General features: G+C 44.6%; 1 protein-coding gene across 1 annotated transcript in view; it reads left to right on the forward strand.

The window, feature by feature from the left end:
• Positions 1 to 22,684, forward strand: part of ANTXR1 (ANTXR cell adhesion molecule 1) — a 113,559-nt gene that overhangs the window by 19,454 nt on the left and 71,421 nt on the right. Inside the window, exons 7-10 of the mRNA XM_074164108.1 lie at positions 834 to 902; positions 2,996 to 3,076; positions 10,013 to 10,073; positions 13,692 to 13,790. Of these exons, the coding sequence (XP_074020209.1) occupies positions 834 to 902; positions 2,996 to 3,076; positions 10,013 to 10,073; positions 13,692 to 13,790 (310 nt within the window). The remainder of the gene's footprint in view (positions 1 to 833; positions 903 to 2,995; positions 3,077 to 10,012; positions 10,074 to 13,691; positions 13,791 to 22,684) is intronic.

Raw genomic sequence — 22,684 nt, forward strand, 5'->3', positions numbered from 1 at the left:
ATTAAGGGATTGGAGCATCTCCCTTATGAGGAAAGGCTCAAAGAGCTGGGACTCTTTAGCCTGGAGAAGAGAAGGCTGAGGGGAGACCTTGTCTATGTTTACAAGTACCTAAAGGGTGGGTTGAAGGAGGATGGAGCCAGACTCTTTTCAGTAGTTTCCAGCAATAGGATGAGGGGCAACGGGCACAAGCTGGAACATGGGAAGTTCCATTCAAATACGAGGAGAAACTTCTTTCCAGTGAGGGTGCCAGAGCCCTGGAACAGGCTGCCCAGGGAGGTCGTGGAGTCCCCTACTCTGGAGATTTTCAAGACCTGCCTTGATGCAGTCCTGAGTGATGTGCTCTGGGCAACCCTGCTTTAGCAGGGGGGTTGGACTAGATGATCTCTAGAGGTCCCTTCCAACTCTGACAATTCCGTGATTCCATGAATGAAATGTCTCTTCACCTATGGATATCACAAGTCCATGAAAATACGAAAGCACTTTGGGTTACTGTACTGTGATGTGTCCTAAATGATGAAAAAAAAATGGATTTAGTCTTACATCTGTTGGACAGACAAATGTTAGGAATTTGGAGTAGCTAGGAAGGTGAGCTAATTAGGTTTAAAAAAAACCACCAAACACTTTGGGTTTTGCTTTACTAAACAAATAGCTACTCTAGTAGCAGTTAAAAGCTGGTTTTGCAGAATCAGGGAGGCAAGCTTTTAAAGCTGTCTTTGGACAAGATCCCCCATTGCTCATTTTACAGAGAAAGACTAAATTTATAATTAAGACCTTTTAGAAACCTAAATCTCATCACATTTGTGTCTGTGTCATCCTGCCTTTCCTCGTTCCAGGCTAATCGGTCCCGTGACCTGGGAGCGACAGTATATTGCGTTGGTGTGAAAGACTTCAATGAGACCCAGGTAACTGAGACACTCATCGTGTTTGCTGGGGTACTTGGCAACTTGTTGAACACAAGCACACACTCCTGAATCACTTTCTCAAGACCACACCAATGGTCTTCCTCTCCTTCTCCTGACTGTCTGACAGTCTACAGTGACTGCCTGGAGTGTCTTGGTCTGGCTGTTGGGTTTAAGCCCCTTTCTGTCTAAATGTCCATATGTAGAGAACTGTCCCTTTGTCTGCCACAATGACTCTTGCTAATAGTGGGGAAAAGCAGATGAAAAGACATAGGAAGAATAACAAGTCAGTCTGGCTTAAGCTGTAGGCAGAAGGAGGTTGTGGGGACTTTTTTTCCCCCTATAAATTGAGGTAGGGCCATATAACACTTCAGTTTCAGTCCAGCGCTTCTTTCACAGGAAAATGATGCTGTAAAAAGCAAACAGCTTAATTAGTGACTCTAATATCTTAGTGTTTTCCCATTTGATAGTCTGACTTCTAAATTTATCATATCAATGTCAGTACGTCCCTGAATTACATTTCGCACCAAGTGTAACAGTTGACATTCTGTTTTTCTAACATGAGTGAAACACTTGTACGGCCCCAAAGTGGAGCGCTGAAATACTTATTGAATCAAGCTTTTCCAGGTTTACAGCTTTCTAACAAAGCTTCAAACACTCATTCAAAAAGGAGTCAAAACAAACTTGGCTTAGAACAACCTCCTTTGAATCAAAACCAGAGACTAGTGTAACCCACAGTAAGTCATAAAAAAACAAGGAGGGAATAAAAATGGAAGAGACTAGATCTAAAGTAGCAGACCTCAAAGACAGCTGCTACTGGAAGTCATTTAGATACTGAAGAAATTAACTGGAATGAGACGACTGTGTCTGAAGTCCCAGAATGCACTAGGAGGACAACTATGGGGAATGAGTTGAGGAAACTGTAAACATCCTGGTGTACAGAAGCTACAGATCTGTAGGATCTTGCCAACAAGCAGCTTTACTGCCCTTCTCGGGGCAGGCAGGGAAATGTTGCCTGGAGTATTTCTCTGGATGCAGCCCAGGAGGTTGGCAGTTTGGTGCTTTGCTTGAGAAGTGGGAGTTCGGGAGAGACACGAGCTGTAGAGGAGGAGCCAGTGGGGTTTAGGGAGGAATGTGTGGCTCGTTTGCTGCCTCCAGTTTGCAATGCTACAGGAAACGCCAAAGAGGCCTGCTGGGTTGATGTTACCTCTGCCATGGGAGAGAATTACTATAACAAACATTGGCCTTGCAGCAGTAAAACTTGATTCTGCTCCAGCAAATGCATGGAGAGCTCATTACTTCTGAATTGGGCTTGTATTTTTGCCTTAACCCTTAACATGCTATCGACAAGTGAACCTGCACCCAGGTCTTTACAGGTGATGTCCTGGTTCCCCTTACCTTACTGCCTATGAATGGCCCTCTTCCTTGTCACATAGGCTTCCAAATGTTCTTCTGCTCTCTTCTTTCCCCCACTCAGAAAATATCTCCTGTTATAACTCCCTGCTGTCTTCTTGGCTCTCAGATGGTTGAGCCTAGGACAAACAGTCAAATCTCTGTCCTGACAGGAAAGGTGAATCGGGCGTATATTTCCAGAGGGGTTATAATTTGCATTAGTCTTCTCTATATGTGAAAATACTGAATCATTTTGCTTGGTTCCCTGATTTAAATGATGTATATGCTGAAGTGTTGTGCTGCATTAGTGGCCTGTCAGACTGATGCTGTGGCCTATTTTGTTGGGGAGTTACTGTGCTGGGTGATTTACAGTCATGTGGGAGACGGTTTTTGCAATAAAGATCATTAGGCTCTGGGCATCAGTAAAAGTCACGTTCTGTCTTGTCTTCCAAGTGAAGGGAAGCCTTTTCTGACTCCCGATATGCAGCTTTCTAAAATCAATGAGGCTAAAGAAATAAATTTTCAATGACTGACAAACTCTAATGCACTAGCAATCCATACAGAGTACTTGGAGTATTTGTTTGTTGTTTTCTTTTTTTTTACTTGCAAGTGGATGATTCTGGAGAAGTCTTAATTTGCTGCCTGCTGGCTAATTTATCTCATTCTTTGCATTTCTGTTTTATTTACTTTTACCGCTCTGTCAGCTGGCTAGAATTGCCGACAGCAAAGATCATGTCTTTCCAGTGAACGATGGTTTTGAAGCCCTGCAGGGGATCATAGACTCTGTAAGTATTTTTAATCATGTGTTTGCGTGTGTGCACGTTAGTTTCTGTTAGCTTGGCAGCTGAAGCTTTAGTTTTGTGTTCACAAGGACCTGCTGACTGCTAATAAAACACTTAAGCCTTGTTCCAAAGAATCTGACCTTGTTTGTACTAATATTGCAACTTTAAGGTAGATTTTATCAACAGGTCACAATACAGGAAGCTTTGAACACAAACACTACTTTGTTTGTCTCCCTCCTTGGTGGGAAGGAACTGACGGAATGGACTAGGTACATGGTGATGGTTTGTAAAGTGGCTGCCACAGACCAGGATAGCAGAGGCTTGTTAGAGCACATCCTGTACGAAGGACTGGGGCACTCTTTGATCTCTGTCTTTCAGCTTGATTAGCATCCTTTCTGTCCTGATGGATGTGCTGCACTGCTCGCCTGTTTAGAATGGGGAAGGGATCCTTCTATGTGTGCCAAAATCCCCCAGACTGGCCTTTCTACGTTGGGCCTCCTGACAAACGGGCTACTTTTGTTCCCTTCCAGACCTAGGTTTCCCGATTCAGATGGATCAGTTCCTGACGTTTCCTCTAAGGGCTGGGTGCAGCGTGTAAGAGCTGGCCCGTTCTGAGCAGCTGGGCCAAGGGCCAGCCATTCAGCTGACAGAGGGAGGGGCGCAGAGCCATTCCTTTCCCTTGGCTCGTGTATGAGCCATGCAAATGGCTCCATGGTCTTTACTGGCAAATAAGGGTGCCTGATGAGCTATCCCTATTTCTAGCTCTAAAACTTTGAGTGGCCTAATACTGTCTCACCTCGGACCAATGCTTCCCTTCACTGGGCAGGAAAGGCAATATGTGAGAGGATGTGTGTGCCATTTTCATTGTAAGTGTAAAATGTGCCAAGCGTTCACTAGGAAAAATATGTTTTCAGGTAGCTTTCAGTATTTTTCTGTTCCTTTTGCTCAGTCATATCCTATTACTGTTCTAATTAGATGGCTTCCCATGGCTACAAATAAGGATGTGAAATCCTTTTAAGGACACGTGTTTTGTTCATTTTGGTATAGGCTTTTTAGTCGATAAAACACAGATGAAATATACAGCTTGAAGCTGGGGAGGGCAGGTTCAGCGGGGGGCTCAGATTTCTGTGTTTACAGTGGTTACACACTGTGACCATGTAGTACCAAGCAAAACTGTTCCCTCAGCACAGGCTCAATTTTCCCTAGTGCTCTCGCATGTAGATGGAATACAATCCCTGGCTTATTGGTTTTCCTGGCACTGTCCAAGTGTGGGGCTACTGCCTCAATTCTCTGGAACAATCAGGTGTTGCACGTCATTTAAGAAAGCAACAAAACAACAAAAACCCCTAGTTTGCTTCCCAGCCTTGCATTCCCTTTGCAGCTGTTTTTAATGAATTCCAGCAGCAGCTCTGACTCCCTTTCCAGCTACAGTTAACAGAATGGGAAGGCTTCAGCCTCCAGGAACCTGGTCAAGAACTGCTTCAGTTGCCTGGTGCAAGATTTACCAGCCCTGCAAAGGAGGGTCACAAGGAATCGTAGTTGTGGAGCGACTAATCTGTGCCCTGACCACTTCTGTTTGAGCAGAGTGATTGCAATAGGTTGGGCGGGAAGGAGATGTGTAAAAGCGATGGCAAGAAGGACATTAATCACTCTGTGGGATAACAAATCTGTAGATTCCTGTTCTAGGTGGAAAATAAGCTCCCTCCTTTTCTCGCAAAGCACCTCTGTCTTAGAGCAAACTAACAAAGCATCTGTGTTCACAGGAAAGCATTTGAATATTGAAATGTTGAGATTTGGAAGCTTCTTTCAATTCCTGTGTAAGGATTGGTATAGCAAGGACACTCAGCCATGTGTGGAGGGGATTGGTTAGACTCTAGCTGCTGGTTGATATAACAGAGGAAGGAAGAGAAAATTATGAGCCTGCGGGAGGTTAGTGCTTGAAATCACTCTAGAGGTGTGAAGCCCTGGGTTTGTTCCAGCCTGCAGTGATTTGGTGTGAGCTGCCCTGTATTTCTGCTGAGGAGGTCTGACTCTTCCCTGCTCCCCTTGCCCTGAGGAGTAGATCTTTTTTGACCCTCCGTGTGCAGAGAGGTGATGGACTTAGAAGTCCCTCTGGAATGAGAAAGAGGGTGGGAGCTGGGAGTGGTGGAGCTTGAGGTTGGCCTCCACTGGGCTCCTACATCTGCCCTTCAGGGTGGTGGGTCTGCAGATGTTTCAGTACACCTGCCCTTCCTGTTCTATGGGAGCCAGCAAGTTTTTAAGTTAGCAGCTGCAGGGAGCTCCGCTCGGTGCTTTCCCAGGAGGACTGTCCCCCACTGAGCACCACCAAGGTATTCAGGCTGTGTCCTGGAGTATTCAGTGCACTGTAGGTTTTGGTCATTTCTCTCCTGAGAGTTCCAATGTGACTTTTTTTATTAAGCAAACCAGTTGCTTTTTCTCCCTTAGTGAAAAAGCCACTGCTAAAACTTCAGCTTCCCCCATGTTTAATGGGGATTTTGAGTTTGTTCAGAGGGAGGAATCTGGTAGAGGGACAGACATCTGATTGCTATAAGCTGGGAAACAAATGGAAGGAACAGAAGTAATTTATTAAATTTTTCTTTTCTGTGAAAAATTTCTACGGATCATAACCTGTCAATTTAAAGCAAATGGAGGAAGTCCTAGAAGGAAAACCTGAAACTCAATTTCATCTGCTGCTCAGTATGTCTTTGCTAGGAATGCTGGAGGCCATGGAACATGAAGAAACATGGAAGTCAGGATAGGATCCTGTCACTGCTTTGCTTTGAGCCTTCGACAGAAACTGACTGAAAGAGCAGTCGCTTGGAAAAAGAATGCTTCCTGGTCCTTGTGAGACCTTAAACAGTGGCTCTAGCTCAGAGCTTATCTCAAATAGACATGTAATCGCGGGTCCCTTAGAAAGGACTCTCTAAGTGAGCTGCAGTAACCCTCGTGAAGCAGTTGTGATGTATAAGAAATGTGTATATGAACTAGTTTGTGGAACTGTCTCCCATCTGTATAAATTGTGCAAATGATTCATCCTTTTAAGTTTAATTTCCTGTGAACTCCTTTCAGATCCTCTTGCAGTGGTGTCCACCTGCCCTCGGTATTTTCCAGGTCTCGCCTCAGCTCTTAGAATTGATATGGCAGTTCAGTGCACTCCTTCCCCTCAGGAAATTTTAGCTTGGAAATGTACTGTCTCTGAATACTTCTGTTACACAAACTGCAGTGCTGGGTATGTGCAGAGTGGTAACTTGTGTAAGAGCTTGATGTGAGCGCCTGGTAGAGGAAGTATGAGAAATGTGGTGATGCTTTTACATACTTATCCTGAGCTCGCTGAGCGAACTTCACCTGCAAACAGATAACCTGTATATTCCGTGTACGTGTACACTGCCCAGGGTGTCTGAACTTCTGCAGCCCATAAGGAAGGATGGGATCTCCAGAGGGCAATTCAGAGCAGGAGCTTCACATCAATATTCTGAATCTGTCGTCTGTCGGAGCCAGGCTTCCTACATAGGCCAAGAGAAAGTCAGCAACTCAAGCCTCCTGGCTGGGGTAGCTCGCTTACCTTCGAAATAGGGGATGTGAACCTCCAGTCTCAACTGTGTAGTACTTCTTGTTACTTTAGTAGTGTATGGTCATGCTTTTGACTTCTTTCTTCCCCCAAATGAATCTTTAAAAAGGACTTAGATATATTTATTTTACTTAGGTCATGCAGATATTATTGGGCAGGAAACACTTCATAAATAAATTACTGTTTTGTAACTGGCAACAGACTGTTATTTAGTAGTTCAGCAGAGCTTGATAATGAGTACCTAGCCTCAGACTGGAGGTCATTCGCACTAACACTGATGAGGCAGTAACCTTCTATTAAACTTCAGCAGCTTGGTTGCTAATTAGAACTCCCAAATTTGGTGAAAAAAAAAAAAATTATAAGAAATATGCAGCTGCTGTGGTGAAATAATCTGTCTGCATGTCTGTGGACCAGAATACCAAATGAAAGCTTCCAGCAGCGGCAGAATTTCACGCCCCTTCTTCCCTTTGTTTCTAAGAGGGCCCAGGTGACCTGCAGCGCCGCTCCTGGCCTTCAGTGTGTTGCCTGGCAGGAATTAAATTAGTCACAGGTAGTGCTAAATTAAGTTCTGTCCTGATAGAGATAAGTGACAAATAAAGCCATGCCTTCACAAGGCTATGTTGCATTTTTTATTTGGCATGTCAACAAATATTAACAAGAGATGCTCCCAGGAGCCTGCGTGAAGCTGGAGCATAATTGGAGCCCCGTAGAGTACAACAGGAGACTGATTTGGGAATCTGAGCTTGGTCATTAAGTGTGTGGTGCTAGAGACAATGGGATGCTTCCTCACTGAGAGCGAGCACGTGCTTCAAATCCTTTTCTGCATGGCTGCCAAGGCAAGCTGCCTTGAGGCCTGCAGTTAGTTACCGAGTTAACCAGAACTGTTGTAATTCTCCCTCTGAAAACGAGGATGTGGAGTCAGTTCTCCCGTGTGTGCTCTCGGAGCTGTTTATGGGTGCTCAGCTGGGACATTGCATCACCACGCTTGCATGTTATTTTGCTTTCCTGGGGAGGCAGCCCGCAGCGAGTGAAGTGCACCTACAGCCCACACGAGGCTGTGCAGTCCTTGGGAGAGGAAAGAAACCAGAAGATTTGATGAAATCTTTTCCAATTAATACGTTGAAGCCCTTTTTGAATCTACTTTTATGACGAGGAAGAGACATAAAGGAATTCTTTTGCAATGGTTACTGCTGCCTGGTTTTCACTTTAAGTTAGGGTGGATGCTTGGAGCATTGGAAACTTCTTCTTATTCTAAATCAAAACAAATATTGCAGTTGGCACGGTAAAAAGCCATTAAGGCCAGCTTTTTATAGCCACATAAATGGATTGGATTGGACTAGAAGGAAGCTCTGCATCATCTAATTGAGACACCTGCTATCCCATCCCCCCATCCAAGTTGGTTTACAGCATGAATGTTTGCAAAAGGCTGAATAGAAGTCATTAATTTCAACCTTAATCATGTGCGGTTTTACCTGATCTTTTTTAAAGGGAAAGTGTTGATTGTATTTTTCATGCATTTGTTCTCCAGCTCATTTGCCTGCTTCTCTTTCACTTCATTGCTGCAACACAATGAGAAGAAGTATATATTAAAATGTTTGGGGATGCAGAGGGAGAGGGGAGCAGAATCTAAGGAATTTGGGAATTTGTAAAAATGTGAAAAGATTCTGTTTTTAAGGGAGATATTTTTCAATGGAGAGGAAAAACACTTGGAAAAGCAGCAGCTCTTAGTTGTGCTCATTAGCCCCAGCAGTCGCTTTGCGAGAAAAATGCTGTATCTTCAGAGAAGCAGAACCTGGAATGAGAAAGGGGCAGATAGTAGAGGGTGCACAGGAGAGGGATGGAAGGATGGATGGATGGATGGATGGATGGATGGAAGGATGGATTGCTACAGATGGATACTTTGGAAGAGTGTTCTTACAGTCCTCTTTACTTTTTGTGTATTTTCCTTATTCTCCTTTTCAAATTCTTCTAGTGCTTTTGAGTTCAGTTCTCAACTTGTTGACTTTCTCTTTTTTTCCTCTTGACAGTTCCTGTATAACCTTGTTCCTGCAAATCTCCTTTCTCCTCACTTGTCAGGCTGCCAGCAGCTCAGACGGTCCTGGTTCCATCAGCCCCTTGGTACTCTTTCGGTCTCTACCAGCCCTGCTTCTGAGTAACTCAAACTTTTATTTAAAAGCCTTAAAACAATAAATCATGGCTCTATCTGTACCTTTAGCAATTAGGTATTTGAGGCAGAGCACCATGATTGTGGAGAAAAAGTTGATTATCTTTTTCTTACAAAATGTATTGTATTGGTTGCTGTCCTTACAGATGTTTCAATTTAAAGTTGGGAAAATAATTTTCATGTTGGATTTGAGTCATGATGCTTGGCTGACATTTACTTGCCTCTTGGAGCTGACCTAAATTTTGCTCAGTATTACCTCGTCTGGGGGCTGCTCAGCCCCGTGCTGAACACCCACAGCTCTCGGTTGCTGCTTCCGTTCTCACGGGGGCTTACGGACACCGTCACAACTTTGCTGACTGTGTGCAGGGAAGAATTTGAGTTGGTCTTCGGAGCAGGGCAAAGGCTGCTGCAGGCGAATAATGGCTTGAGCAATTTTAGCACCGAATGGGAATAAGCAGTATCCGACTCTAGCACGCTCCTCGTGGCTGGCGAGCAGTCTGCCAAGCCTGATGCTGAAGTATTTGTGTAAATCCCTGTCTACATGTAAGTGGTTAAAGGCGGTGCCAACCCTTACGAAGACATACTGCTTAATTTGTTTGGTTTAAGTAAAGAACAATTGTTCATACATCTTGATTTGAAATCACAGTGCAACGTTGAGGATGCACTCTGGTGTGATCTCATAGAGCAGATTAAAAACTGAAGAAGTTTGAACCCCTGCGCTGAGGCTTGAGAAGCCACTATGTAGATATTCCTAGGATGTTTTCATGCAAAGGCAAACAGTGTAGCTTAAACCTGTGATGTTTTACTTGGAGTTTTGGGCTCCAGAAGAATTTTGGGGAGGGAGATAGGACTGCAAAGGGAGGGCAATGACATTGCCTCACTAACCCTTCAGAGCGCACCTCAGTTGTTAGGGATCAGAGTCTGCACAATAACCTGTACCGCAGCCGAAGGCGAGCTTGTGCTGAGATCCCGGGGAGCGGCAGCATCCGTTGCCTTCCTCCATAGCAACAGCTCGCTGAGGAAGAGCAGTGACACCTGCCTGGTTGGCTTGAAGTGAAAAGCGAATATGGCGTAACTGTGACATGAATGCAAAGTGCTATGTTGAGTTAAGCAGTTGTGTGAGAACAAGTGTGCTCTCACGCTTTCAGATTTGTGTCTCTATAGAAACAAAGCTGAGATACTTGATGACATTTTTTCTGTCTTTTAGATTTTGAAGAAATCCTGTATAGAAATTCTGGCGGCAGAGCCTTCCAGTATATGTGCAGGGGGTAAGTATAAATTGAGGCCCAAGTTGTTCTTGTTAACTAAAATACATCGTTCTTTCTTTTGCACTGCTGGAGAGTGCAAAGGGAATTTTTGGTGAATTTCTTTTTCATCTTACAGTAGCTTGCACATTTCCCATTTCTGGCAAATGGCGTCAAATGGGATTTTCTTACAGAAAAGGCTTGAATTTGACAGTTTTGCCTACTTGTTTTTCAGTCAAACCAGCCTGCCTTAGTCAGACTCTGCCAAGCTTGAAGTAGATATGCTGCAAAATTACAAACCAAATCAGAAGATAAGACTTTGTGATTAGATTTAGAGTTTTGCAATTTCATCATCTCAGAGGATTATCCAGGAAAGTGCTTCTTAAGAAACTAGCAAGAAAGTCAAACGAGCACACTTTGATCTAAAGGCTTCTAATATTCTTTGAATATTTCTTAGGCGTTTAGGGTTGATACAGTGACTGAGGACTAGAAATTAGACATTCAGCTGATTTGTGTGAATCGTACTGCCCTGCTTTGTGTGCTTGTTCTAATAGGATTGTGCTTTGTGCACTGTGGCTTTAATGTCCGGGCAAGCACTTCTGCATTAGGCAGAACCCAGCCTTTTTCGAAGAAAGCCATTTTAACCTCTTCCATCTGCTTCCTGTGAATTCTTCACATTTTATGAAGTGTTTCCTGTTTGTTGAACGTGTGGCAGCTCAGTAAGTAGAGAGGCTGCGAGCAGAGCTGAGCTTTGTAGAGAAGGGTGAGTCCCTGACAAGTTCTGCATCTTCCTTTTTCTTAAATTGGTAGTCCAAATAAGAAAGCCAGTTGTCATTACTTCCAAAGCAGCTGCTTTAATCACCCTTCCTGCATCCCCTGTTCCTGACGCAACTGCCTGGATACCTAAACATATAGAGACAGTCATATTTTCCCAGCAGATGCAAGACACCAGGCTATATGCCCAAGAAGTGCCAGGCATTGGTTTTGCATCCCATGTGTGCCTCTACCGCAGTTTTGAAGCCAGGATGGCATAATTGACATGAATTATACTACTTACTGATCTATTTCTCATTGAGGCTGGCCATTTAAATAGTTTGTGTGTTAAAAAAAGGTTCCAAAACAGGGCTCTGTTACCTTAGTATGTTAGGTGATTGTTGTCATGGCAATCTCTCATATAGCGCAGTGATGTTCCACAGATGCTTGGGAAAGGAAATGAAATTGTATGAACATTCAGGCCCACTTCACACACTTAGATTTTTATATTTTTAAAATATATTTTAATATATTTTTATATATATATAAATTTATATTTAAATATATATAAATATATTTTAAAATATATATTATATATATACTTATACAAGGGATAAACAATTATGCTCCTGTAGTGTTGTAAGCCAGAAGATTATTTATAGCCACCATTTATAACCATCTTTAGCACTTTCTAACATGCTTGTCCGTTGCTTGTACATCTTATCACCCCATTCATTGTGTCTTACAGCGAATGTAGGGGTGATGTACAGCTGTATCCAGCAGAGCCAGCTGACAGGAAACCTAGAGGGGTTTTATAGAAACCCTTCACATTGGAATGTGGCCAGTGCTTCACAAGAGGACCAATATTAACCTTGAAAAATGCCAACAGTTATTTAGGTGCTCAATTCAAGGCCTCATCTCCAAGTTCGGACAAATGCCCCATTGCTCTTGAACTGCAGCTAATTTAATCACTTAGGACTTTGAGACTAATGAAAGTGCCATTGAATCTGGAAGTTCCATGCATTAGCATCTTCTGAAATAAATTTTTGCAGGTGTAGCTCTGATACCTCCTGTTTTCTTGTTTATGTGCACATCCTTGGAGAGTGGTGGCAAGTTTGCCTTTTTCTTTTGGGTGTTTTCTTGGTTTTTATTTTTAGTTTTAGTTTGGAAGGAGAGAACATGAGAGCTTTGTGTTACCTGAGGCCACTCTTGCACTGCAGACTGGTCCCAAACACTTGAATAATGAATTTCAGCAGCAACGCATCATTCTGAAATGGCAGTTTCTCGGTGATTTGGTTTTGCATCAGCACAGTCATGCAGGGTCCATACTGTATCTGTTCAGTTCAGTCTCGAGCAGAGACAGGATCCCCGTGGTTAATCTGACATCATTGATATGCTGGTTTTTGACTGTACTTGAACTCTCATTCCCCAGCAGTTGAGACTTCTGTGATTTCTCTTAAGTATTCATCAGCCCCCGCACTCCAGAACAGAGCTCTTCTCCCCCGTTCTTCCCAAATGCTCTTGGACAACACATAATGGGCCTGTGAGGCAGCTTCCCTGGCTAGATGTGGTGGGATGATTTGCAACTTGGCTGTAAATGAGTAGGACCTGGAAGAGAGCCCAGATTCCAGAGCAAATCTGCTTTTTTTGACAAGTACAGTGTATGAGTCCTTAAGGGAGATGAAAGAAGATGGGGACTGTAAAGTGCAAGGGGAAAATTTTGAATCTGCAAAAACTAGGTTCCTTGTTGCTCCTGGGAATTTTAAAACCAGTGTGGTGTTTCTGGTGCACTGTGATTACTCCTGCATTGGCTTGGATGGTGAAATATTTTGTGTTCAAACCACATTCAACAGCGAAACATTGGTGGGGGTTTATGTGAGTGCCTCTCCTGGATAGTAACAGGAACTGGGGGGGCTGTTTCCTTCCCCATGGGGAACTGCAGAGTTTGAGTCCCTCTCTCTGCTGCCAGAACTTGTCCAGGACTATGGCCCTGTTTCAAACTCTGAAAGTCTGAAAATAGTGCTTTCCTTGCGAGGCAGTCTTAACGCTGATGGCTGCAGGAAGTTTGTAAACCTTTCCCAGTACTAGGTTCAAGCAGTTGGAATAACAAGGGACAGTGGAGAGTGGTCCAAAAGACTTGTGAGGATGTGATCTCATTGCTCAGCCCTGCTCATTCCAAAAAGTACCGCTCAGTTCAGCGCTCAGGGGTGGGTGACAGTCCTTGATGCTTTCTGCTTTCGCCACAGCTTCAGTGACCTTGTAGAGTTGATCTGGAAGAGTAACAAAGAGGAAGACTTGGGGAAATGCTGGCAGACTCTGAGATCATAGCCCATGTCCAGAGACTGTAAAGCCCACTGGTTGATGAAACCCCCTGTCATTGTATGGAAATGATCCCAGTCAAGGACTCACGGCCATTGTACAGGCGAACAGAGCAGGGTGTGACACAACTCAATGGCAGCAGGTACAATTTTGCAGTTACGTAGGAGAGTAGCACTTGAACTTCAACAGATTATCTGTCACTGGAAGCACTGCTGTGCTTTTTTCTTTCCATGTGAAAGACACTTTTGCCTTTCTTCACCCAAAGCTTTCTGCCATTTCAAGTGGCAACCTGAGGAGGGGAAGGCTCTGTATCTCTGAAGCTCCGTGTTTTCACTGCAGGTCAGCAAAAATGTTTCTGTTGTGTATAATTTCCCATTTCTAAAATCTCAAATTGAAATTGGGTAGGGAGAGAGTGGAATTTCAGTTTTTAACAATTTTTAAACTTAACAATTGTTAAGCTGCAAATTTTAGCTCAAGAGATCAAGTGAGAAGTTTCAACATATATGGCTTGTCTAAATGGCCATTCTCTGCCTTGCTGTGTGTCACTAATCCTATGTCTCTCTGCTGCAGAGTCGTTTCAGGTTGTGGTGAGAGGCAACGGATTTCGTCATGCCCGCAATGTGGACAGAGTGCTCTGCAGTTTCAGGATCAACGACACGGTTACTCTCAGTAAGCTGGTTTGATTTATTCTTTTTTTCTGAGTGTACAGGGGCAGACATTTGCTTGCAAAACATTTTGGATCTTTAAGTATGTTGACTGTGAAGATAATAATTATGAGATGAGGAGCTATTCAACTTGCAGCAGAAGAGATTTATTTTTTTAGAGGTGGTATTGTACACTGCAACTCTGACAGCAAGTATGGGACTAGATAAGCTTGAGTAATGGAGGGGACAAAATATAGAAGAGAGGAAGCTTGCCTGTAAAGAGTATCTATAGGTCTGTCTGTCTGGGTTAAGCGTGTAGTGAGATCAGGCATTTCTCTCCTCACCTGTATCCTGTGGCACTCAGCAGGCCCCATCACGTAGCTTAAATAAACACTCTTGTTGGAAGCTGCACTGGAGCAGTGGCCAAGGCACTGCTGTGCTTCTGTGGATGCAGCTTGGAAAGATGCTGCCTCTGCAGAGTTCACCAAGCAGAAGAACTGAAGTAAGAGAAGCAAATTAGACCCTGAGTGTCTGGTCTTTTTGTGAAGTATGCTGAGAGCCATCTAGCTGGAAGAACTAATGATCCTATTGTTCTCCTCTGGCATGTCTGCAAACCCACAGAGGAAACCAGATAGCATAACTCATAGCTAATACCACTAGTGACAGCAGAATTCATCTTTTCTAACACGGAATCTATTCAGAAGCTGCCTGATCATTTTGGAGGCAGTCCTGGCCCTTTTGAGTATAAATAAATGCATGAATTAGTTTCTTACATGTGGAAATCTAATGGCTCAATGTTGCACTTGCTCATGCTTTGGGCATCTGTGTAATTTACTCTTTGGAGCAGAGGAACAGTTTGCTACGGCTGTTGGCCCTGTGGGGGGTGTCACTGGGTATTTGGGGCAGGTACAGGACAGTGAGTGTGTGTAATTTGTCCTGAATGGCTTTTGTACTGTTACACGGGTGTTCTCTGGCGTAGGCAGGTACTGGAATTGCCAGCTCTTGTGTCACTAAGCAGAAGGCTTGGCTGGCTGTGGTTCACGGTTGCTTAATGCAGATATGAGCAGAAGCTGGAGGACTAAGCATCCAGGGAGGAGCAGGTGGCATTGGAGGGGGCAGCAGGGAAGGAGGGGGATCTGAGGAAAAGCACTGGGCTGGAGGGGATACGGTGAATTAAGTGCTTTGGAGGCACCTCCATGCAGCCCAGAGATAAGTGCTGGAGATGTGAGAACAAGTGAGAGGTGGCTTTCAAAAAAGAACAGCAGAGGTAGCCACAGATTCATGCTTTTCCTTTTAGGCTGCATAAAATTGGACCCAAACCTGACATGTGGCCAGAACTCCTTAAATCTGGATCATGGCTGCATTTAGGTGTTGAACTATGCTTGGTTTCTCCCCAGAGTTCAGATCCAAAGTTTTGTTTGGATCTTGTGTGTTAGAAAGTCTCCTCTAGTTCTCTAGAGCTGGGCAGGAAACTTTCCCTTGTCTCTCCACCTGGAAGGTTCCAATGGAAATGAAATTGCTGTTCAAATATTTAGAAGTTTTCTTTTCATCAAAATCTGAAGCTATGTGGTGCAAACCCAAAAGCCTTTGGGTTTGGTTGCTGCAAGCTGACAGTTTGTAGCATTCTTAGTTTGCATGTCTGCTGTCTTGTTTCAATTAAAACGTGAATATCTCATATAAAGCATATAATTTGGGTGAAAATTTCCACTTTGTGGAGGAAGCTACTTTCAGTTCAAGAGAAATGTTAGTGGAGGATTTTTCAAGCAGTTATTCTTCAAGCTAAGAAACGCAGGGACGTATAATGGAAGCTATAGGAGTTATAAGACCACCTCTCAGCGTGACAGAAGCCCCTAAAGTTGCAAGATTTAGCAGTGCCCCGGTCACCCTGCTGTAGCTTGGCCTTGCTTTAAGTCCTGAATGTCCCTCAGACCAGATATCCCTTTGAGAGACTCGTGCTGTCCATGATCTCCAAAGCACAACTGATTGGGTCAATGTGTCATTTCAGTTTTAGGACCACCAGGAGCCAGATTTGCAACCTGTGTGGGAGGGGATCAGAGCTATGTTTGGTCCTTCATTAGTGAAAGAACATCATTACTCTATTTCCCCAAATTGCTTTCCATTCCTTCTATAAATTGCTTGCAAGAGTTGCAGCACAAAGATCTTTGAGTGTGAGCTCTAAAGGCCTGAAAAATGTGGATCTTGGGCTTAATCTTATCTTTTTATTAGGAGCTTTAAAATAGATCTGTATTTTGAAGAGAAAAAGCATTGGAAGCTGTATGTGAAATGAGCAAATGCAGCTACCCCTGGTTTGCAGGTGGGGGAACTGGAGGAGGGTACTGAAGGGATCTGCTCCATGCAAGCTGATGGCAGGCAAGCGTGCGATGGCCTGACACCCAGCCCAGTGCTGCTCCTCCTGGTTCATAGGGCCTCCTCAGAAGCCTGAGATTTGGTGCAGGTCTCCTTTCTTGATTGCTTGTTCTTCATTCATTTCTGCCTCCATATCTGTCCAACAATTGTCCTTCTCATGGCCCCCTTTGCATTGTGAGTCCAGGACAGGAGCAGTGTCCTGGTTTGAGTGACACAGGACTAACTTCTCTGTCAGTGATTTTACTTTTCAGTAAAGACTTTTCTAATGCTTAGGAAAAATGCACTTTTAGAAGACTCTAGTGTCTGAATTTGTGAAAATATTTACTTTATAGCCAGTTATGGTATGTGGTTTTCAAGGTCTCAGTGTTTTCAAGCTCGCCAGGTGTGGGGCTGGGGAGGAGCGAACACTTGACCCAAGCTGCCAACAGGATTATTTCGTAGCATGAACATCACATTCAGTAGAAATTAGAAAGTTTGCTGAGGAGTTCTCTCTCTCCCATGATGGCTCCAGTCCTGAGAACTTCTTATGCCGGTGCTGCAGCCCTGAGCCCTTCCCTTCCTCCTGAAGCCGCAGCGCTCACAGGGTCCCACATTGGCTGTCCCTGCAGGGAGCGACCGGCTTCCTGCTGGTAGAATCGGCTGAGTATAATCCTTGTATATTTTATATTGATATTGGGATTGATATTAGTTCTCTAGTGTTAATAATGTTAACCATCTAGTCTTAGTCTATTAAATCTGTTTATATTTCAGCCCTCGGGTTTCCTTATTTTGTCCTGATTCCCCTTCCCGAGCAGGGAGGGGTCATTGGGTGAGAGAATAATTGTCTGAACGACAATAAATTGTGGGTTCCTCAAACCATAACAAGTAGCTACTGTTCCTGCCAGCTTTGGGAGGTAGGGAAGTGGTATTAAAGACTCCTATGTAAAGTCTTTTCAGCACTTGATTTGCTGTTCCACTTTTTCCTCCAGACAAGACCACTTGCCCCCTTCTTGTCATTAGCTTGAAAGTTACCTGAGGCTGTGACCTGCCCTTCATCCCATTGCTTCTCAGCTCAGCTTCCTCCGAGCCCTGGAGCAAGGCATTCATTCCTGGAAACATCCTAAACTCTTCACAGAGCTAAGAATGTCATCCCTCAGCTTTCCACTGTTCAGTGTGTACTGTCTGTGGGACACAAAACCATCCGGTGCTGCCAGTGGAAGTGTTTGCGAGGGTGATTCACTCCCAGACACTGTGACCTGGTGTTGGGGGAGAAGAGGAAGACTCCTTCTTCTCTTTTGTGTGCTGACTGCTTGTCCAGCTGAGTAATTCATCATGGCTTCTGTCATCATAATTTCAGAGTAGCTTTTAGGAAAGATCAGCTTATCTTAGTGCAACCCATGGGCTTTTTTTGTTTGAAGCTGTCTTCCTGTGTCCATAAAATGACTGAGGAAAATGAGGATAAGGGTCAAATATGTTCCCCACCTTCTGACCTGATGCATTCGTTGTGTCCTGAATAGATGTATAGGTGAAAAGTGAGGTCGTTTTCCTTGGCGCTGCACCAAGATTTCTCAGCTTATTTTGCACAGCAGTGGATTTTTTGATGCAGTGACCTGGAAGCAAGAGGCCACAAACTCAGTTTCTGAGTTCAAACCGTTCCCTGACTGAGGGAACTCAACGGTTGCTCATCAATGTTCTCAAGCCCGTGTCTCTCCTGGTAGGAACTGGCACAGCTCTGTTAAGTTTAAGTTGCTCTGTGTGAGAATGTATCTTGGTGTTTCGCTTTGCCTGCTGCTCCAGCCCACGTTCTCAGTGTGCCTTTGTGGCACTGAGCTGCAAACAGCTTCATGTAAGAGTTAACCCAATGAGAATTTTATGGAAACCTTATGGAGATTGGATAGCTGTTTTTGTTTGCTTGAAACCTCTCAGTCTCTGATTGTATCAGAGAGGGAGGTATTTTTAAAGATAACGCTAAGCCAACAGTTCCTGAAACCTTAAATTATCCCAGATGAGATGTAGACCAGCACAGCTAAGACTTGCTGAGGTTAAGGGCATGAGCTAATGGATTTTTGTTGGGATTATTGGCAGAAAAAAGTGGCAGGTGAAGAGAGCATCAGCTCATAATGTTCATAGCTATGGGATAAAAAAAAAAAAAAGGAACATCTGTAGAAACCATGAAGAATATTTGGCTGAGCAGAACTGTAATCAGATGCATGTTCAACAGCAGGGTGTTTTCTGCCAGCAACAGGACCTGGGAGAATTGGTTTCTGACTGCACAGAGTTAAAAGTAGTTATCCAGTGCGGTGACTTATGACTGCTTTGTGGTGCTAAAATGTCTTTGTCTGCCCAGATTGTGCAGGATCCAGCAAAGATAGTTCTGGGCATAGAGACGAGCTCTGTCCCAGGCAATTTAAAACTGAAGAGAGAGATGAAAGATTGGTGAGGAAACAGCATGCCCCATAGCAGAGGTGGGGCTAGATCTTTTGCATTCTAGTGAATGCTCTGGATGCTTGGCCAAAACTGATCCTTTGCACAAACTAGCCTGATTTTTTTTTCAGCACCAAGTACCAGAAGTGAGGGAAAATGAAGCAAAGACAGTGGGAGCAGGGATCTGCCAGGTGTCAGCGGAGAGTGAGCAGTATAGGGAACTGTATCCCAAAACTGCCCAACAAATGCCTTCTAAAAATTGTCTTGTTTTTAAAGCCAAGCAGGTTTCTCCACTTTCTCCATCTTTCCTTTTTCCTGGCAGTGAGGTACTACTTTTGTGATATTTTCTTTACTTTCTCACAGCCTGGTCAGTCTTAGCACAGGACCATTTTACTTCACACTTTGACTCTCTAATCCTGATTTTTCCCACTTGATCATGTCACTTTAACCCTCCACTGCATCTTTTCCTTTCATTTTCTTATAGTAGCTTTTCCCTCTTTCCACTGTGGTGCTAGAGAATGTCCATCACGAACACCATCAGGTGTTTTTGGGGAGTGTGACCTTTATGAACGACACAACGAATGCCTCTCCTTATTCTTAGGTGAAAACATACACCAAGGTGAGCTTGGCATCCTGTTTCGAGGGGCGGCCCAAGTCAGCGCTTGACAAAGCATCTGAGAACAGGAGAAACGATCACGCTTCCCTCAAATGCTCGCCAAGCCTCCGGCAAACTGCAGTGTAGGAACTTTTAAAACAGGATTCCTGCGCGTTTAACTCCAGCAGGTATTCTATAATTCCTGTGTGTGTACCTCCAGCAGACTTCTCTGGAGCTGCCCAGGCCAAGTGTGGAGGAACAAGCACAGAGCAGTCAGGAAAGCCTGGGCTGAGCGAGGAGGAGACTCTCTACACAACATGGAGTGCTTTACCGAGCTCACTTATTGATACCGTAAGCTGCCAGGGGACCAAGATGGTCTCTCGCTGGGATATCTGTGTACCTGTGCAAATGAGCCCGATGGCCCGAGGGCGCAGCGCTGGGACTGGAGCCGCTGCGGTGCTGGAGGAGGGCTCCTGCCTGGCCTTGAACCCTGCTGCACTGCAGCGTGTGCCGCTCTCCGAGCGGCCAGTCGGGAGCATGAGTGAATTAGTAGCGTGGTGCTTTGCCAAGTGCTATTAGTAGTCTCGAAGCTATGTGTGCTTGCTGAACAAAACTGTGTGCACAGCAGATGAACCCATCAGAGAAAAAGCGATTCCTTCCAGGTCCCTTCTCTCCATCTAGAGATTGTTATGAATGTGATCTCACTGTTCTGTGCTTATCTGTCTCTTCCCCCATCCCCTAACTCTCCTCCAAATGGCTTTGGCATTCAAAGTTCATGTGTCCCTACACAAAGCAGAGCAATTACAGTATGATCTCAATGTGGTTTTCATTACAGCATTAACAAAACATTTTTTTATTTATGGGTCTTTCTCGTCGGCAGTTTCTCTAGCTCAGAGAGCGTTCCAGTGTCTTTTCACATTCCCATCTCCCCACAAAATGGGTTTGAAATAAAAACTTTGCTTGCAGAGTTGTCACAAGGAGTGGCATAAGAGGAGGAGTCAGCCAGGATGAACAGAGGTTGTGCTTTGGTAGGCGGAGCAGAGAATTGTGGAGGTATTTTGTCTCCTCCAAGGTGCCAAAGGGACACTGGAAGGGCTCGGGCTGAGGATGGCTCAGGGCTACCCGTCTCCATGGGCTGAGGTAGAGGAGAGCAGTCGCTGGAGCAGAGATGTTCCTGAGGGAGTCTTATGCGAGTGCAGCCAGAGTCCCACCCCCGTCCGGCTGTTCTGGGCTGATGGACCAGAGTCTTCTCTCTGATAGTAACAGAAGGCTGGGTCAGAGCGTTTTCTGAGACGTACTTTAGTTGAACACAAATCATAAATACAGGGATAGCAGAAGGACATTGTTAGGCTGCAATATATAGGAACCTTGGCAAACAGCTTTTGCAGCCTTCTCCGGACTAAAATATTGCTGATATTGTGAGTCCAACAATCAGCACTTGTGATATTGCCATGGCAATTTGAAAATGTGCTTTCTTAAACCCTTCTGTAAGGGCTCTCTGCAGTCAGTTTTCAGCATGCAGGTCGCTTTTTGGATGAACTGTTAACCAAAGAAAAAGCTGCTAATTTTATCTTGGTTGTATGGCTAAAAGAAAGTACTATGATCTGTCTTGGTCACCTTTTGGGGGATTTTTGTACCTCTCTTTTATTGAGGTTTGCTCCCCTGTGTTAAAACATTGTGCATATATTGAGGCTTTTATTATTATGGTTGGGAAGTACTCCAAGTCCTGGCTTGCCAAAAGGTTACACCCTGCTAATGGCAAAAGAAACTATTCACTGTTGCTGGGATTAATAGATTTTACAGGCTACAGATAGCTGTTAAAAGGTGTAGGAATGCTGGGTAGAGAATTGCAGGCGCTTGAGCAGTAGAAAATATCTTGTTGAAAGGGCATCCACAGAAAACAGATGTATTCTTGTGAGATGTTTGACCCTTCTCCATTTCTGCACACTGCTCTGAGCGGGTTATGTTTCAGGACTGATTAGTTTTAGCTGCCCATGGCTGCAGTGTCCTGTGGGGGATTTATATGGTGATGTCGTGGTTTCGGCCGAATTTACCAAAACCAAACTGACAGATGGCCCTTCCCTCCCTCTCCCCCCACCAAAAGAGAGGAGAGAAAGAGATAAGGAGATTTAGAAGTTTAGAATGAATTAAACTACTTTAATGAAGAATTAATATTAAAATTTAAAAAAAAAAAAAAAAGAAAATAATGAAATAGATACAATATATACAAAACCGTGTCAAGCTCCCAGGATGACAGTCACGTCACCGGCAGGCACTGGGGAAGTCCCAGACTGGACTCAGTGATGAATGGGAACTGGATTCCAGCTCTGGAGTCAGGAACACACGGATCGGGATCAAAGGCAGATGAACAGACAGAGTCCTCTCTGGACGTCGGCCATCGAAGAGAAAGCGTTGACCCTTTGACCCCTCAGCTTTTACACTGAGCATGGGGCAGATGGGATGGAATACCCCAGTTGGTCAGGTTTGGGTCACCTCTCCTGTCCCCTCCTCCCCACAGGTGGGACCCCTCTACGTTTTTCTGTTTCCGACCCTCTAAGGGGGCAAATAATGAAAATTGGCTGCCCTTGGTTGTTACAGCAATAAGTATAAGCAAGGGCCTCCCTGCACACCGTCCCTTGGCATGGAGCACAAACATTGGGCTTATCATTCTGAGAACCAGCAGTTTTCTCCACAATATACCGTTAACTTCAGACAGTTAGAAGAGGCCTAGCTAAGATGTAAAATTACAGAACAGAAAATTGGTTCGGTTTTACTTCAAATGGGGACAGGTGAGAACTTTATTTTGCTTGGTGAGAGGCGCATGGGTAAGGAGAAAACTGTGCCCATTGCTGTGGGCAGACTTTCTCAAGGGTGAGGAGCTGCAACGTTTCCTGAAGATCCCGAGCCCTGCCCTTGGCTGGGGTGGGATGTGATCGAGGCTGGGGCATCCTTTCTATAAAGCTGGGGCAGGAGGCAGAGTGGTTTCTCTTGCACACAGCGAGTGGCCCAGCCGGGAAGAGGAGTCACTGCCTGGGCAGCAAAGCCAGCGACAGCGAGTCGAGCGCTCCCTCCCCGCCTTCCACGGCCCTGCCACTAGTATTGTCAGCTGAGAGGAGGCCAAACCACAAAATTCAGAGTTTGGCATGAGATCTAGAGTTTGGGAGCGTTCGGGCCCATCTCTTGCTGCACAGGAATACAGTGAGCTTTTTCTAGCAGATGAGAAAAGCGGCGTTCTTTCAAATGCATCCTGCAGATACAGATGCAATAGCAGATGAGGAGTGTTGTTTTGTTTGGTTTCCCTATGTAAGTTTTCCAGGAAGGAGTCAGATGGCCAGAGTTATGCAAACCAAATGGATCTTCTTTTGTTTAGAGCAAAGGAAAATAGTCACTCATTTTTGTGGTGAAACACAAACATTCTCCAAACAAAATAATCTCTCCCTGTAGCCAGCCTGGCCAGCCATGAGTTCCCTCTCGGGACTCTGAGTCTGATAAACTTTCAAGAGAGGCATAGGCTTTAGTGCAAGTTAGGAGTGGGAAGGGAGAGAAAGAGAAAC

Source organism: Numenius arquata, chromosome 26 (assembly GCF_964106895.1).
Source record: "Numenius arquata chromosome 26, bNumArq3.hap1.1, whole genome shotgun sequence".
NCBI classification, from domain to species: domain Eukaryota; kingdom Metazoa; phylum Chordata; class Aves; order Charadriiformes; family Scolopacidae; genus Numenius; species Numenius arquata.